The sequence below is a fragment of the Mytilus edulis genome, chromosome 3 (assembly GCF_963676685.1).
Source record: "Mytilus edulis chromosome 3, xbMytEdul2.2, whole genome shotgun sequence".
Lineage (NCBI taxonomy): Eukaryota > Metazoa > Mollusca > Bivalvia > Mytilida > Mytilidae > Mytilus > Mytilus edulis.
Window position 1 is genome coordinate 45687740 of NC_092346.1, and position 18147 is coordinate 45705886.

Below are 18147 nucleotides of genomic sequence, written 5' to 3' on the forward strand. Positions count from 1 at the left end.
TAGTTAACACTGCCACCGGTTCACTATCCCTATGTCGAGCTTTCTGCAACAAAAGTTTATTTTGAAAGTTTCAAATAGATGTGAAAAAGTTCAAGTGAGAAGACATAAAAAATGCCCCAATCACAAGCTCTTTAGTTTACCACAGTCTTAAACCTATTCTCAATGAATATTATCAGAGGGTCGGAGTCTGCAATAAGAGACATATCTAGACACAATTTGTGTCTGCTGATTCAGCAACTATATTTTACTTATGCATCGTTCTAGCCTTAAAATAAAATGAGGCAGAATGAGAATGGAAGTGTTTAACCTTGACTGGCAGAAAACAGGTGTGCACAGGTTTAAATATTCACACATGAGTAGATTTGTTCAGGGGACACTCAAGTGTTTAAAATTGTTGCTACTAGCCTGTAGAATAAGATATATATTCATCTTTAACCAACGAAACCTTCAGCTTCCTTACAGAATGTCCATCATCCATCTTATCCTATGGATGCTTTGATGATGGACCAATATGTTAAGTTAAAATTTTAGTTTTAAGTTATAGTAACCTATATCATAGAAAAAATCTTTTATGGAACCAAAAAAGGTTCAAAACATCTATTAAAATCACTACAAAATCACTACTCCTTAAAGTTAGAAAAATGAAAAAACCAAAACAAGAAAACAAATATAAGAAAAATATATTGAAATACTGTTAGACCAAAGCGAAAACAAAAACATTAATTAAACCCAAAACATCATTACCTTTAAGCGTTTCACACCTACAAGAGCATGTGACGTATAGCGTGTAGCTTCAGAGGCGTACCCTACCCAAACCATATGCAGCACAATGACACACATCATTGTTATATATACTGCCTCTGCAAGCACGTGGGATGCAGTTAGGAGATATGGAACAAGAAGAGCAAAATGAAAGATCTGCTTCCCTTGATAGAACATTATATCAACTAATATCTGTATATAGAAGTGATTCTGTAGAACTTTTATCTCTTTCCTGAAGATAGAAAACAAAATAACTTAACAATTTGCATGACTGGAATCATGATTCATGACCATTAAAAATTAGGAAAATAACGCCAAAAAGCAACACAATGGAAAGCCAGCAGCAATAGCAAATGAAAAGAGTATTATGTCAATGTTAAGAATGAAAAAAAGTATTTCTGCCTTAAAAGTTGGTTAGCTTTAGTATAGACTTCTGTATGTGTGTTTTATCCAGGGAATAGAAAGATCTACTCTTCATAGTGTTTTAACCATTCTGTAATGAAAAAAATTTGAATCCTGAACCCCAGACCCTTTTTCCATCAAACAAAATTTCCATAAAACCTGTAATAATAGATACCAGCAACCTTGAAAAATCTTTACACTTCTACATTTAGTTGTCACATATATTCTGCAAGATGAATATCAAGTTTCATCTTCCTTTTCCAGATTGTTTACAAAATTTAAAACTTTGTAATTGAAAAAGTGAAACATTTACATTGTTCACACCATAATTAGGTGGGGGATGCAATAGACGTATTTACACTTGTATGCAAATTTGTCCGCCATTACGTAAAATCACACAGGTTCCCGTAAACTTTGACATCATAATTTAAATTATTTGACGTCACAATTTAAAAGTGATTGTTGCTTGACGTCAAAAGGTGATTCGGAGTCGATCTAAGGTCATTCGGAGGCAAGATACAGCTAAATACCAAAAGTGTAAATACGTTTATTACAAGTGTTGATGCCAACAAAGATATGATGTTGTCACCTGAAATACATTACCTCTAAGCCAGCCAAGACAAAAAGTTGACCTCTCAACTAGGATAATCAACTCATCAATATTAAATCTTGCACCTCTCATAATTTTTTTTAAGTTAATGATCAGTAAGAATTATTTGTAATCGGACAGTTGTGCATAATTTCAATCATTTCTAAATATTAATATAAATTTACGTTTCTACTTTCAAAAGTGAAACAACTCTTCAAAAATACAATACTACTTTGATTTTGTGTTTTAATGCCACTTTTAAGCACCGCATTTAGGCTATTTCGTGGTGGTCAGTTTTTATTGGTGGAGGAAAACGGAGCGCCCATAGAAAACCATTGACCTTCGATACTACTTCACAAGGGAGATAACTTTTAGAATAAGGGCTAAAAGAAGAAAACTTCATTACCTGAATCCTTGCTATAGAAACTCTACATATGCAAACATGCTGTGTCATCTCACTACCAATGTCAATCCAGATAAAGTGTAATAGCCTCACACATGCCATCATAACATATACACTACGTGCTTGTACTCTTTGAACACTAAGAAAGTATGGTACAGCCATAGCAAGATATAACGCTTTATCTCCAGTGCTGAACAGCAAGCCCTTACCACAGGTCACTAAAAATGTTTTCCACTGGGCCTTTATTTCACCCCTGTCACAGTGGAAGAAAGATATGAAAGGAAGATTATGTTAAAATGTGGTCAACACCTAGTAATATCAGAGAAGATTCATAAAGTTCAGTCGAACCTGTATATAAAGTCAACCCTTTGGACCAGACAAAAATGACCTTATAAGACACATGACCTTTGAATTTAGGTTCAAACTGCATAAATATTACTACAGCAAGACAAGAAGAAAGTTAGCTGGCAAGACTGATCTTTGGTTAAATTATGTGACCTTTATAACAGGTTTGACTGTATTTACATATACATGTACACATACAACCTTCTTTTTATACATGTACCCCTGCAACCTTAAGCTTGAAGTAACTGAGAAGATAGAGTTATAAATTGATTTACAATATCTAAAAAGCCACAACACATAAGATACATAAATAACCAACATTAACTAGCAGAAACTAAGAAGATACTACAAAATTTTATCTGGCAGTAAGAGAAAGGATAATGCTGAACTATTGATCTATCAGTAAATAAAAGGATCAAGTTGCATAAAATTATCTAGCTGTAACACAAACAATAATTTTGCAATTTTTTATCTTGCAAAAACAGGGAGGATAAAAGTGCCTAATTTTTGTCTACCTGTAACAGTAAAGATCTTTTGCACATCTTTTATTTAACAGTAAGAGAAAGGACAAGCAATAGCCTTTCAAAAAGTGCTAAATTCGACTCTTAGCTGATGAAAATGGAAAGAGCTCTCGCTTTGTAGATTAATTCATTTACTAGAATAGCCACGTGCATCAATCAACAAATTTTACCACACACGTGAGGTCACACGTTATGAACTTGTAGTATCGTTTAACGTTGTTGTTTACTCCAGAAGATTCGTCTATTTATAGATAAAAGTTACCTGTGTAAAATCTAATTGCTAAAATAGAGACGACAAATCCGATACTCTACGGGATTGAAGGACATTTACTTGGTTTGGATTGTCCTAACCAATCAATAAATTTTAATTATTCACGTCTCGTGATATCTTCTAATCAAGTTGCAAGAAAAATTCACGCCCTTAGTGTCCATCGTTCAATTCTTAATATCGACTCCTAGGAGTTGAGAATAATATTTTGTCACATTCCTCTTGCAGTAACAGATGAAAATGTTTTGAAAAATTTATCTGGCAGTAACAGAGATGATAATATTTTTAAACATTCCTATTGCAGTATAAAAGTAGAAGATAATGCTGTTCAACAAAGTTTGTCAACCATAACTATTCTTTTTGTTTTATTATTTTGTGTGGGTAAATGCACTTGTTATGGAAGTTCTTTGAACAATTTATTCTCTAATTTTATTCTTCATTGACATTGCCTGAATCCAGGATTGACTTGCCCACATCAGGCCATTCCTAAAGAGAACATTGCCAAGGTCAACGTTCGACTTGCCCATTAGCGAGCAACTCATTTCTAAATAGAACATTCTGTTGCCTAATTCCAGGGTTGACTTGCCTACAGAAACCCATTCTTATATAGAACATTATATTGGCTAATTCAAGGGTTGATTAGTCACAGCAACTCATTCATAAATAGAATATTCCATTGGATGTATCCACGGTGGAAAAAACCCACCATTCCATGGACAGATTCAATGGTTGACTTGTCCCAAGCAATTCATTCCTGAATAGAACATTTGATTGCATGAATCCAGGGTTGACTTGGACTCCATGAATAGAACAATAAATTAAAAGAACCTAACAATTAAATTTTTCATAAATTATAAGAGAACTGCATATTTGTTTTGATTGGAATAAAGTTATATCAAAGAAAAATAAGGTAGATAAGAGAGTTGTGGACAGAAGAAATACAAGAGTCTCTCAAGAGCCTGAATCGCTCACCTTAAATTTTTTGCTTAAATCTTCCATAAATGATTATTTGGGGTTTTCAATTTATATAAATGGTTCTTCGATTCTATCATATCTTCTTCAAAAGCAAAAACAAGAGTGGACACACTGAACAGAGGAGAATATTTTAAAAGTTAAACAACATGATGAACCAATTGTGTAAAGTTGAGTTAAATGGCCAATATTCTAAGGGGTCAAAAGCCAAATTGGTTATTATGCTTTGCTAATTGTTGAAGGCTGTACAGTAACCTATAGTTGTTAATTTCTGTGTCAGCTGATGGATCTTGACATAATAAACATTTTCACACCTGTCAAATTTGCTATAAAAGCTTTAGTTTTTGAGATATAAGCCCAAAACTGCATTTTACCCCATTGCTCTATTTTTAGCTATGGCAACCATATTTTTTGACAAAACAGAAAATAAAACACAAACTTTATTCTAAACACCTTAATGATAATTCAGCTTAAGTTTGGTGGAAATTGGTTCAGTAGTTTCAGAGGAGAAGATTTTTTAAAGTTAGCAAATATGATGAACAAATTGTGTAAAAATTGTCATTAAAGGACAATAACTCCTTAAGGGGTCAATTGACAATTTTAGTCATATGAACTTATTTGTAGATCTTACTTTGCTGAACATTTTTGCTGTTTTCAGTTTCTCTTTATCTATAATAATATTCAAGATAATGACCAAAAACTGCAAAATTTCCTTAAAATTACCAATTAAGTGGCAGCAACCCAACATTTGAATGGGTTGTTTGATTCTTCTGAAAATTTCAGGGATGATAGATCTTGACCTATTGAACATTTTCGCTAAATGCTTTAGCGGCCATGTTTTTTTGATGAAATGGGAATTAAAACACAAACTTTATTCTAGATACCCAAGGAATCAATCAGATGAAGTTTGGTTTGAATTGGTTCAGTAGTTTCAGAGGAGAAGATCTTTGAAATAGTTTACAACGACGACGACGGACGGACGAAGACGACGGACGCCAAGTGATGGCAAAAGCTCACACTTCCTTTTAGGAATGGTGAGCTAAAAAGGATATAGTTGGATTGTAATAGTATACATGTTTGCTGATTATAGATGTAATATATAAATGGCCAAACTATATATGGACTATTGTTGGCTCCTTTTGGGTCTAAGGAGGGCTGAGGGTAAAATATAAACAATTGTGTAAACAATTGTTTGGACTTTCTAAACTGAATGTTCTTTGATTATAGAAGCATTTTGGGTTTGTTGCTTACCTGAGTGCGTTTGATAGCAACAGAAGCTGAGATCCCTCTTTCAATATTTCTTGCCACAAATCTTAAACTTATGTTGGTCAAAATAAAAATACACACGGATGAGACAAAGATTTGTTTTGCTGTTATTTGGTGTGTAGTGAGAAAGAAAGGAAGAAAGATAATGAGCTGCAGGATCTTTTCCCCGTAGTCTACTATAATGTTCATGGTGCAAAACAAACTCCAGTGTCTCTGTAACCACTTCAATTCATTCCTAAATAATATAACTTAATCAATACACAAGTATTATATCTGACAAGGGGTGATTATGTATACTTACAACTTGACCAATACACAATTATAATATCACACAAAGGGTGCATATGTATACTCTAGATCTGATTATACTGAAATATGATGGGAACTGAATTGATCAAGTCTGTAATTAGGTCTGCAATAATTATATACATTCCTTTCTCTAGAAACCATACCATATATATGTTTTTATCATTGCATTGTTAAGCAATATAAAAATAAATATCAATGTAAAGTACCCTTACTACTACAACAGTTAAATTTGCTTCTGAATTAGCACACACACAAAAATATACACCTAAAATCTGTAAGAATATATTGGAAAGGTGTAAGTAATTTTGGCCAATTTTACAAGGATATATTGATGTGTCTGCTGTGAGTAAGAATATAAAGATTTATGATAGTAGTGACATCTGTTGCTTTGTACAATAAAATTTAGAATGGAAACATAGAATGCATCAAAGAGAAAATAACCTGACCAAAGAGAATATAAAACAACCTACGACAATCAATGGGTCTTCAAAACGACAAGAAAATATGACACCCAGAGGCATGTTTGACAAAATAGTCCAACTAAAAAAGGCTACACAGAATTTACCTTTATTTTTTTATCAACATCTTTTAAACATTTTTTGAATTGCATATTATCAATGCCAAAAAATCCATATTGAACGAACTCAGGTACATGCTATTATTCAATGACAACAAAACTGTTGTTTAAATAATGAAAAAGTGTTATGTGCAAGTCGTTTCATCAGAAAAACTTTCTGCAAATGAATTTGTACCTACACAAATGAAAGTACAATTTAGGTTTCAAATCTCAATTTAATGGAACATTGTTAAACAATTATTATTGCATGAAATCAGCTCAGTAGGAGTATTCTAAGGACTGAACTCAAAATTTCTCTTCAAGTTCACAGTTATATGAACATGTCAGCCTGGTCACGGCACCAAAATATAGATAATATGTGAATAAAGTAAAATAACATTTGACGTTATAATTTGTAATCGATCTATAGAATGCCAAAGTATACAAGTGATATGTCACCAAGTCTTTCCGTTACAATGTATGAAATAAGTGACGTTCCTGTGTTGTTTTTTCACTGTATTAACAACATTGATCTTCACATCATTGTTTTCAATATTTTCACTTTAAGGTTGATAGTCCCTCACTTCCATCTACATACCTAAGGCAGTAAAAGGCATGTCCTTAGTTTATTGTTTGGTTGTTTAACTTCCAGTTTGTTTTCTTTATATGCATGTCCACGCAAAGAAATTTCAAAATGTCTATCTACTTTGAATACTACAGACTAGACTGATTGTAATTCTTTACCCACTTAGTGCAAAATAGTATAACAATGATCCATAAATAAGCATTGAATACATGAAAGAATGCAAGATGCGGAAATAGCCAAAGGCAGATTTAAAGGGGTGGCCCAGGCCCCCCTCCCTTTTGTGGGAAAATTTTGGTTGCTTATGTAGGGAATCACTGAAGCGTGACAGAAACGGGGCCCCTCTTAGGCAGTCAGTGGGCCCCCACTTATGAAAACTTCTGGATCCACCACTGATATCAGATAAATAATTTCCTGTCACTGAAAAGGGCTGTCACCCAGTTATAAATGAGCAGAAATAGATCATTTCTAAGTACATGTATTAAATTTTTGTTGGTGTTTGATTTTTTTTCTCAAATAGAAACATTCAAATACCCCAAAAAATTGTTGGCATATTGCAGGAAATGGGGCATGATTGTTGTCTTACACATGTTGCTGGGAGACACAGAAAAATATTAGGGTGCAAAATAAACTTACCTTAAGCCTTTTCATCGTTACCCACGTAGAGACCAATGAGCTTATTTGGTAATATACAAATCTCATACATCTGTCATGAAGAAGGGAGGCACACGCTACAGTAACATAAATAGTTTCAGCCTTTATTTGTTTTGTAGTAAGAAAAAATGGCACAAACATTGCAATCTGAAGGATCTTGTGACCATAGTCAAAATAGATGTTACTAAAACTTGCTAATTTCCAGGAGGCTCCAATAAACTTCATTTCTCCCCTGAATAATTAAATGTTTCAGGCCTCATCAGTTAATTTTAAGCTAAGCAAATAAAAAGAAGAGCACTATGTATGAAAACTAGCTATAGGACAGTGCATACCAAGAAATACATAATAGCTATAGGACAGTGCATACCAAGAAATACATAATAGGTTGGTGCAAAAATAAATCCCTATTTGATAGAATTTTTGTGGGTTTATGTAACCAACAAAAAAAAGCAATACAGTATTATATGGTACTAAATATTATATAATATATATGTAGCTATCATCTAAACCATGTAGTTTTGGTTAGTATAGAGGTAATAGCTATACATAGAAAAAGAAACTTGCTCTATATGTATTGATTTTACTAAAACTTTTAAGAACAGCTTTTTTTTTTTAAAAGGCAAAAATTTCCAATTTAAAGTAAGATTGTCAAAAGTTAGGGGGTAAGAATTTTGCACCTAGATATATTTGTAAAGCAATTGTCTTGCTACTACCATAATAGTTCAATTTAAAACTTATCAAGAGATAACCATTTCAAGTTATGATAGTCTATTAACAATTAGCACATGTTTACAGCTATGCTTCCAATCAAATTGCTTGAATTTACCTTCTCAGTTTCATTTAAAAAGCTTTCCCTGTACTAAGTATAGATGCACAAATGATCACATTTGTATAAGATTAGATTGTATTGAAATCAAGATATTTAGAACAAAAAGTGACTCTGGTTATTTTAGAATAAATTATTTTGTCTTAAATTAAAGAAATATATGTAATTAGTTACAATTACTATTATTCTTATTTTTACTGTTTTGAAAATCTCAGGTTTTAAAAAAGTTTTTTTTACAAGACACTTTAATATAAAGATATTCACACTGTCACATGTGTCTTTATGGATAACCAATACACTGTCAAAACTCATAGTTTGAGTGAAACAATCTTGCTACCGGTATGTTAAGTTCACTGAATTCAACCAATATGCCCTTCTTTTTTTATTAAAATGACGACAATTACTTAACTTGATTAAAAGTCACTATCATGATAATATATCAGTCAAATTGCATCATCAAGTCCCACAACTACAATAAGATCTATATTTTCAAAAAACTTGTTTTCTTTGCTTTTCATATATGAAATAAGACTAAATAAAGGGTCATAAATGTTTTACATTTTCCATCAATTAAATTACATCCCAGCTCCTTTGTTCTACCATCGGTGATCTGAGCCAGATCATCCATCCCTACCAGATCACCCCAGCTTGAGTTACTTTGTTTTGCATGCTTTCCTTTGTTTTGAAACATTTTGGTGGGAAAGCCTAATCAACAATAAAACTTAGAATTATTTATTGAGAAAAGACACACTTTCAAATTTTATGTAGAAAAAAAACATTGTCTATGCTGGGATTCAAACTCAAGACCTTTAGCAGATCAACCCACGACACATACCCCTACACCAGGGCGACTAGATACTAACTCTCAGTAATTTAACATATTTAAAGGATGCAAGATATTTTCATAAGATTGGCCAGTTGGCAGACCCTTATTCAGTGGGATTTTAACCCTTTTCATAAATAAGGCAAGTTGTCAGACCGATTGTTCAATGGGATTTTACCCTTTTTCATAAGTGGGGTGAGTTGGTAACAAAGGGTGGGGCAATTTTTTAGAAAGTGGTGATCAAGTGTGGGCAGATTGGCCAGTGGGGCGAGTTGACATGGTTTCATATTTAAACATTTTGTTCAGGGGTCATAAAGGGTATATAATATATAGTAATATATATAGTATATTATAATGGTTATGTGGCGTTCTAAACTTAAACTTGATTTTATGAATTGTAAATGGTTTTTCGTCTAATCTAAAACAGCTGGGATGTAAAATAGTTATCCCATTCAGACTTGGTGTGACAGTGTAAGATCAATATTGGGATAACTATTACTTATTCCATAAAGTACCTTCCCTTTCTTAACTTCACAATACTGTAGGTTTCTGTATCTGAAAATTTATACATGAGGAGGGGTTGAAGGGGTCCTGATCCCGAAATCCAGGGCTTAAAAACATGAAAACCTGAGGTACAGAAGAAATTTAAATCAAGTCATCCCAAAATTCGAAAAAAAAATTCCTAGAACCCAAAAGGATCAATCTCGAAATCCTAAGCTTAAAAACACCTGATCCAAGAGACCTGATAAAGGTCCAACCCCCCCCCCCCCCCCAAATCACATGGATATAATGTGTGAGAATATACAAATATAAGTATTCAGTTATCAGAAATTTGATGAGCAATATATTGAAAAACATAAAATACATTATCTAAGCATGCTCACACTACTTTTGTTACCAAATTTTAGGAAGATTTGATTTGAAAATCCTGAGAAAAATCCATCCAAATTTTCATGGAAAATGAGGAATTGATTGACATTTAGACAAACTTAAAGAACCATGACCATCCTCCATCAGAGTGAGAGTATAAAAAGCATGTGTAATTGATGAAAGCATAAAATTCTATGGTAAATATCCTTTAATGCCACATTGATATCTCACTTGGCAACTTGACTAATTTTGCCATCAGACAGACTTACCCTAAGTCTTTTAATGGATACCCAACTGGCAAATGATGTTCTGAAGATAAATGTCCCAAACCTTAAACATCTGTCATGTAAGATACTTGTACAAATCATTGCTACATAGATGTTTTTAGCTGTAATTTTATCACTGGTTAAAAAGAATGGTAAGAATATAGCGAGCTGGAGAATCTTTTGACCAAAGTAATAGCACAAGTCAGAATGGCTCATCAAATTCCAGTGTCGCCTCACATATTTCAACTCTCCCCTGGAAATAATGATTACCGGTATATGTAATTTTTAAAATCAAGCTGGGGACTATTTATGAATAATACATATAAGCTGTGTGAACAGGATAACTGCACAAGGTAAGCAATTGATGACTGCTGCACCAAATTGGGGACTTTTATATAAGGATTATAGACTCAAGCTGAGATAACAAATTAGTACAAAAAGTAAAGCAATTCACAATTAATGCAACAAAAAGCAAGCATTTGGCTGCACATAGCTTACAAATCAATAACATGTTTTCATGGACATTTTAATGGTATTAATTTCACATGCTTGCACATTCATTGTTTAGTTTGAGGTCAAGAACACCCAAGAGAGTTAACTCTTAAAATATCAGCTGAACATTTAATAAGCTTCTCAATGATCAAAATTAGTGTTTGCCAACTGCTTTTTTTCTATTGAAATTATTCCTGTAATTTGTTTATCTCAAGTTTCTTGGATTTTAAATTTTTTTTGTCAACAGGCCTAGGTTAACATTTTGTCAATATTTTACGAAAATTAAACACACCAAATCTATTTTAGTCAAAGTGTTTGGTACCCCTCTTACATCTACCTTTGAATCAACTAGTTTTTACTGCAACAAGATTGTCCGTCACTTAAGGTTCAATACATCTTTCCAAAAATGTCAAAATAAGTTTCATATTTTGATTAACATACTTTAACGCCATAACAATCTATCTTTCTTGGTCCTGCTTACACTGACAAAGACAATAACAAAAGACATTAGTAAGATAACATCTGTTATGGTCTATCTTACACTGGATAAGATAATGCCACAAGAATGCATCTTATATGGTTCATCATACACTGCATGAGTAAAATAATGCCACAGGAATCTATCTTTTATTGTCAATCTTACACTGAGTAAGATAATGCCACTATAATCTATTTTTATGGTCAATCTTGCACTGAGTAAGATAATGCCACAATAATCTTCCATCTAAATGGTCTGTCCTAATTACACTGAGTAAAGTAATATCCAAGGGCATAATTTTATAAGGTCTATCTATGAGAAAATATCTTACATGTAAAGGAAACATTAAAAAGAAGATATAGACCTTTTCCATGATTACCAATTTCTGTCTTTAGTGAGTGGAACACAGCAGAATATGTGCATGATGAAAGTTCTCATACAATAAGAACATATCCTAATTTTTTAAAGAATGTAAACATCACAGTCCACAAATTACAATTTAGGCATCAAATAATTATATATGGTTTCAACTGTGGTGCTATTACTTTATTTGAGTTTGCAAAGGATCTTTTCATTGAACAACTGATTTTAAATATGTCATTTTAGAGAATGCTTACTAATTCATACATAAGAACTCTATTTCAAGCATCTTTTTTCCTAATTATAAAAGGAAGTTGTAAATGTAAAAAAAAGAAGATGTGGTATGATTGCCAATGAGAAAACTCTATACAAGAGATCAAATGACATAGAAATTAACAACTATAGGTCACTGTACCGCCTACAACAATGAGCAAAGCCCATATATCATAGTCAGTATAAAAGTCAGCTATATCAAGCCAATTTGAAGTCAAATGTATAGCCAGCATGATTTTAATGTATAAGGCACATTATTATATAGCTTGCATTTTTCTCTCTCTATAATATGATGAGTAATACATTCTACAAACTTTAACCTAATAAAATTGAAAATGGAAATGGGGAATGTGCCAAAGAGACAACAACCCGACCATAGAAAACAGCAGAAGGTCACCAACAGGTCTTCAATGTAGCGAGAAATTCCCGCACCCGGAGGCGTCCTTCAACTGGCCCCTAAACAAATATATACTAGTTCAGTGATAATGAACGCCATACTAATTTCCAAATTGTACACAAGAAACTAAAATTAAAATAATACAAGACTAACAAAGGCCAGAGGCTCCAGACTTGGGACAGGCGCAAAAATGCGGCGGGGTTAAACATGTTTGTGAGATCTCAACCCTCCCTCTATACCTCTAGCCAATGTAGAAAAGTAAACGCATAACAATACGCACATTAAAATTCAGTTCAAGAGAAGTCCGAGTCTGATGTCAGAAGATGTAACCAAAGAAAATAAACAAAATGACAATAATACATAAATAACAACAGACTACTAGCAGTTAACTGACATGCCAGCTCCAGACTTCAATTAAACTGACTGAAAGATTATGATTTCATCATATGAACATCAGGCACAATCCTTCCCGTTTAGTATCATACCATCATAACATATATGAGAAGAACATAACCCGTGTCATGCCAACAACTTGTTTTTGAATAAATGTGTTTAGTTCCGATGCAAAGACCCTATAAGTGAATCAATATTAACGCCAAAATATGCAATCTTTAATGACCTGACAACAGTATCGTAACTATATCCCTTCTTAATAAGTCTATTCAAAGGTTTTGTTAGTTTTTGAGGTGAATACTGACACCTTTGTGCTTTATAAAGAATATTTCCATAAAAAAATTGGATGTGAAATACCTGAACGTATAAGAAGTCTGCATGTTGAGCTATATTTACGAATGATGTCCTTATACCGATGATAACATTTAGTAAATGTTTTGACTAGTTTGTGATATCGAAAACCCTGGTGTAATAATTTTTCAGTAAAACATAAATTTCTCTCGTTAAAATCTAAAACATTGTTACATACACGAGCGAATCGTACAAGTTGAGATATATAAACACCGTAAGATGGTGACAAGGGAACGTCACCATCTAAAAATCTAAAGCTGTATGTAAGATATGCAGTTAAGCCTTTAGTTCATCGAAATATAAAACTTACCATTAAGCGACCAATTGTAACTAACGTCATATATGTTGTACTGACATAATAGGTTCCCAATCTTAAACATCTGTCATGTGTGGCAAAAAAACTGCAAGCTGGAGAATCTTGTTGCCATAAGAAAACAAAATTATTATGTATGACCAGTATGATATTAATGCCAAACTGCATATTACAACCCTCTACTGATGTAAACCCTCAGGCCTTTCTTTCTTTGCCTATTATTTATCTCTCAGTTGATCCAGTAATAATAATACAAATTTGCCCTGAATTATTCTATCACCAGTAAAATCTCTGCTATATTCACAATACTTGAATGACCCTATAGTTTTGACTCTAGTTTCAGACCACACTAGGATGCCAAATGACCTTTGAACATTTGAACTACCATACCAGGTATTAAAATCAAATTCATCTGTGAAACGGTTATCCATAGTGGTCAACTAACTAATGATGGGTCAGTAAAGTTTTGGAGGGAATGGTTTATAACTTCACCATTTGGAACTCTTGGTTTAATAGCTTCCTTAAGAGCATCAACCCTCTATCAAGGAAATCATAATAGGAAATACAAGCCCGGGAATATCTTATTGTTGGAATGTTGCTACTTAGAAATGGAAAGTCCACTATTGGGGAGCTGAAATTATCTCTTTTGTTGTAAAGTTTTGTTTTCAACCTATACCCTCATTTCTAAATGTTAGTCAAGATATGAGATAGACTTAACTGTATCTGTTGTATCTTTTATCTCTAATTAGATGGGATAGATTCGTTTACCAAATTTTGAGTTATTTAGTGAGAGAATATCATCTATATAGTAGAAAGTAAAGTTAAAAGATATTGCTAACTTCTTATCTTTCTTCCTAAGAAGTTCCTGTATGAAGTCAGCCTCATAATAATATAGAAATAAGTCAACAAGAAAAGGGCACAATTGGTTCCCATTGGAATGCAGACAGTCTGTTGACAATGTCAGTTTCAGATAAATTTGTGTTTGAATCAGAGCGATTCTTTACAAAGTAGGATTTATCCCTCCCTAAGACAAGATACTTGCATCTACATTGGCAATTCTTTTTTATGCAACATAGCAATACCAACGTTTTAATACTACATGTATTGCAAGATGAAAGAGTCTTAGATTGTATGTACTTTAAAAGATCTTTGGATTTTTTAGTATCCACATCTGATTCACACCACCTCTAGTATAGAAAGTTTTACAATAACTTTGAAACCCACCTTTGATTGCTCAATGCTGATAAAATCGATGTTAATAATTTAGAAAGGTTTCATGGAGCATTTGGAAGCCCCAGCAATATACTGTTGTTTGTAAGGACACTTATGTAGATTAAGTATCCAATACACTGATGAAAGATCCAGTTCTTCATCTTTGGTTCAAATTCCAAAAGAACATAGAACAGAACTATAATTATCCAGGACTTCTTTACTCTTTGATAAGTGTTGTAAGGGTATATGTTGAGTTTCCAAGTGAATTGTCAATACCTAATTCATTAATCAAGCAGTTTATGTAATGAGATTTACACACTAAAATGATGTTGTTTTGGGCTTAATCTGTGGAAACAACATATTTGTCATGGAGGTTAAAAGCTAAAACTTTATCCTTACACCAATCTGAAGTTAAATGTATAGCCAATGGATTTTTATGTATAATGCACATTAAAATATAGCTTGCATTTTTTCTTTTACAAATATGCTGAACATTGTTTTTAAAAAAAGATCTATAGAATATATATATATTTCAGTTGTGCAGCTTTTCAACTTCTTCTAGGGGTCACCGAAAATTAAAAAAAAACTTACCATTAAGCGACCAATTGTAACTAAGGTAGCAAATGTTGTACTGATATAATAGGTTCCGAGTCTCAGACATCTGTCATGTAAAATACTGAGACAAACTATGGCAACATAAATGTTTTTGGCAGAGAAATTGTCTGTAGTCAGAAAAAATGGTAAAAAAACAGCAATCTGGAGAATCTTGTGGCCATAAGAAAAGAAGATGTCAACATAACCTGTCAAATTCCAGTGTGCACGAACATACTTCAACTGCTTCCTAGATGAGTAAAATATAAGTTCATGTTGACATTCTAAAGCAACGTCAAATAAAGTTAAGCTGCAGATAATATAGGAGCGCATTAAAGCTAAAATTGTTGAAAGCAACATGCCGCTGCAAGGGTGAATTGAAATCCATATCCAATATTCTGAGGAAATCCAATATGCCAATATATGAGCGCATTATAGCTAAAATTGTTGAAAGCAAAATGCTGCTATAACGGTGAATTGAAATCCATATCTAATATTCTGAGGAAATCCAATATGCCAAAAAGGCATCCTTATTGAAATTTTGGAACAGGTAACGGACTATTTGTATAATATGAAATAAGATGCAGTATGATTGCAAATTAGAACTCTCCACCACAAAGACCAAATGACTTAAGTTTAAATATTTAGGACACTGTAGAGCCATCAACAATGAGTATAACCAATAAAACATAGCAAGCAATGAAAAGACCCCCCCAATGACAAATGTAAAACAATTCAAACAAGATTGCTTATCAATATCCATAGTATTGAGAGATTGACATTACCATTTCAAAATTGTTTTGCAAAAGTTTAATATATCAAGGTAAACCACTTCCAGAGTCAGTGTTTCTCTACATGCATATAAGATATTAACCAAAATGCATGTTTTTCAATGCCAAAACAAGCCATCTGACCTGTCAAAAATATATCTAGTGTGGCTGATCATTTCAACCTATAGTTTATTATAATTTAACCCATAATAGGCAACACCTTGGAAATAGTCAAAATTGTCATTAAAGTGAAATAATCAATATGAGGAGTCATCCAACAGTTTATACCCTACTTTTTGTAGATCTTGTATTGATGATAACTGTTTACATGTTACAGCTTTATCCTTTCTATGATAATTTTTCAAGATAATTGGCAATTAAAAGAAAATTACTCAGAAATTGTCATTGAAGGGCAATTACTCCTATGAGGAGACACTCATTGAGGTTAAGGTCATACATGAATTGTTCTACATCCTGTATTTGTGAATATTTTTGCTATTTGATGTTTTTTACTACCAATTATACTCTTACTACCTACCAATTATATTTTCGAGATGTTGTGCAAAATCATGAAAATTATTAAAAAAAAAAATCTTTATTCAAGGGCAATAACTCATATAAGTTACATATATCTCAACTTTTTTGGTATTTCAGATACTTAACAATTAATACATTACCCTTATGTTCTATTTTTAGCCATGTTGATTAATTGGTAGAACAAAAACACAAACTTAATCACAAATATCTTAATTAAAGAATCATTCAGTTCAAGTTTGGTTCAAAATGGTCAAGTGGTTCAGAGGAGAAAATCTTTGAAAAAGTTTATGACAAGCAAGTGATTGCAAGGTATCCTTTAGTTGTTCAAAGGCTTAGAAAAGACAAACATCCATATAGTTTACACAGCAAAAAGTCTTGCCATTAATTAAAATCATGTAAATCCTTACATAAAACAAACAAAAGTCAATTGTATGCAATGACCATTTGCCACTAAAGATTTACATTCACCCATCTTAAAAGCGCATCAGCAAAAGAGCAGCCTAAGAGATGGCAAATATCAAATAAAATCTCAAAACAACTGTAGTATGAAAGAATTGCAAGTGGAATTTATAACACACATTTAACAAGTGTGTACCATATATTTTGTTATGGCTGCTGCTATTTTAAATGTCTTATATAGATTTGAACCTGTGTTAAATATACTTAATTTTATGGATACTAATTTTTCATGGAAGGAGAAAATTTTGTTAATTGATGTTAATTGATGTTATGCCAAAGTCTAAATACAGACCATAGATGATTTGTACCTCATTGAACGACTTTTGGTTAATCTATACCCACTTAATCCAGGAAAATTGCTATCCCACAAAAAAATAATGAATCCGTAATACCTTGTATCACATGCTAAATATTGTCTTTTCTGCATTATATACCCTTTATCCCCAATGCTATATTAAAACCCAAATTTGGAATTTCTTTAGATGGTATAATAAAAATCAAACAGCATATCACAGAGTACCAACCATCTATCAATATCAGCCCTCAGGCTTTTTTTCTCTCAGTTGATCCAGCATTAAAGACAAATTCTCCATGTATTATTCTATCAACAGTAAAATCTTTGCAAATATTCATTATTTGATTGATCTTATAGTTTAGACTTAAAAGTTATATTTTCAGACCACAATAAAGCTCTTAATGACCCTTGAACTACCTAGCACTAAAATCAAATTCAGATTGACCAGTGCTTTAGCAATAAGTTGGATTCTATTTAAAGAACAGTTATAATTCAGTCATCAAATTTACATCCTCTAAAAAAATTGTATTTATATATGTATGTATTAAAGTATGTAATTAGCTAACATTTATAAGGTAAATCTTATCTTTAAGACACCCTGTTCTTAAAGATATTAATATATCAGGATACCTTGTTCATGAAAGATATAGCAATAAGGTAATTGTTAAAGCTTTAGACTAATAAATTATTCATCATAGTTAAAAAAAATAAAAAATCTACACTTTTTTAATAGCTGACTGTAATCTTTTGTTTAAAACTTAATGGTTATAAAAAATAAAGACCGATAACAAAAAAATAACAACTGCTGTAC

At 32.4% G+C, this 18147-nt stretch overlaps 1 protein-coding gene across 7 annotated transcripts in view; it reads right to left on the reverse strand.

Annotated features, from left to right (window-relative positions):
* The window catches only part of LOC139514304 (ATP-binding cassette sub-family C member 4-like), a 109894-nt gene that overhangs the window by 35787 nt on the left and 55960 nt on the right, over nucleotides 1-18147 (reverse strand). The window contains exon 8 of one of the 7 annotated variants that reach the window (XM_071303357.1): nucleotides 10419-10668. The exons of the other annotated variants lie outside the window; for them this stretch is intronic. Within the exon in view, the coding sequence (XP_071159458.1) occupies nucleotides 10419-10668 (250 nt within the window). The remainder of the gene's footprint in view (nucleotides 1-10418; nucleotides 10669-18147) is intronic. 7 annotated transcript variants of the gene reach the window in all.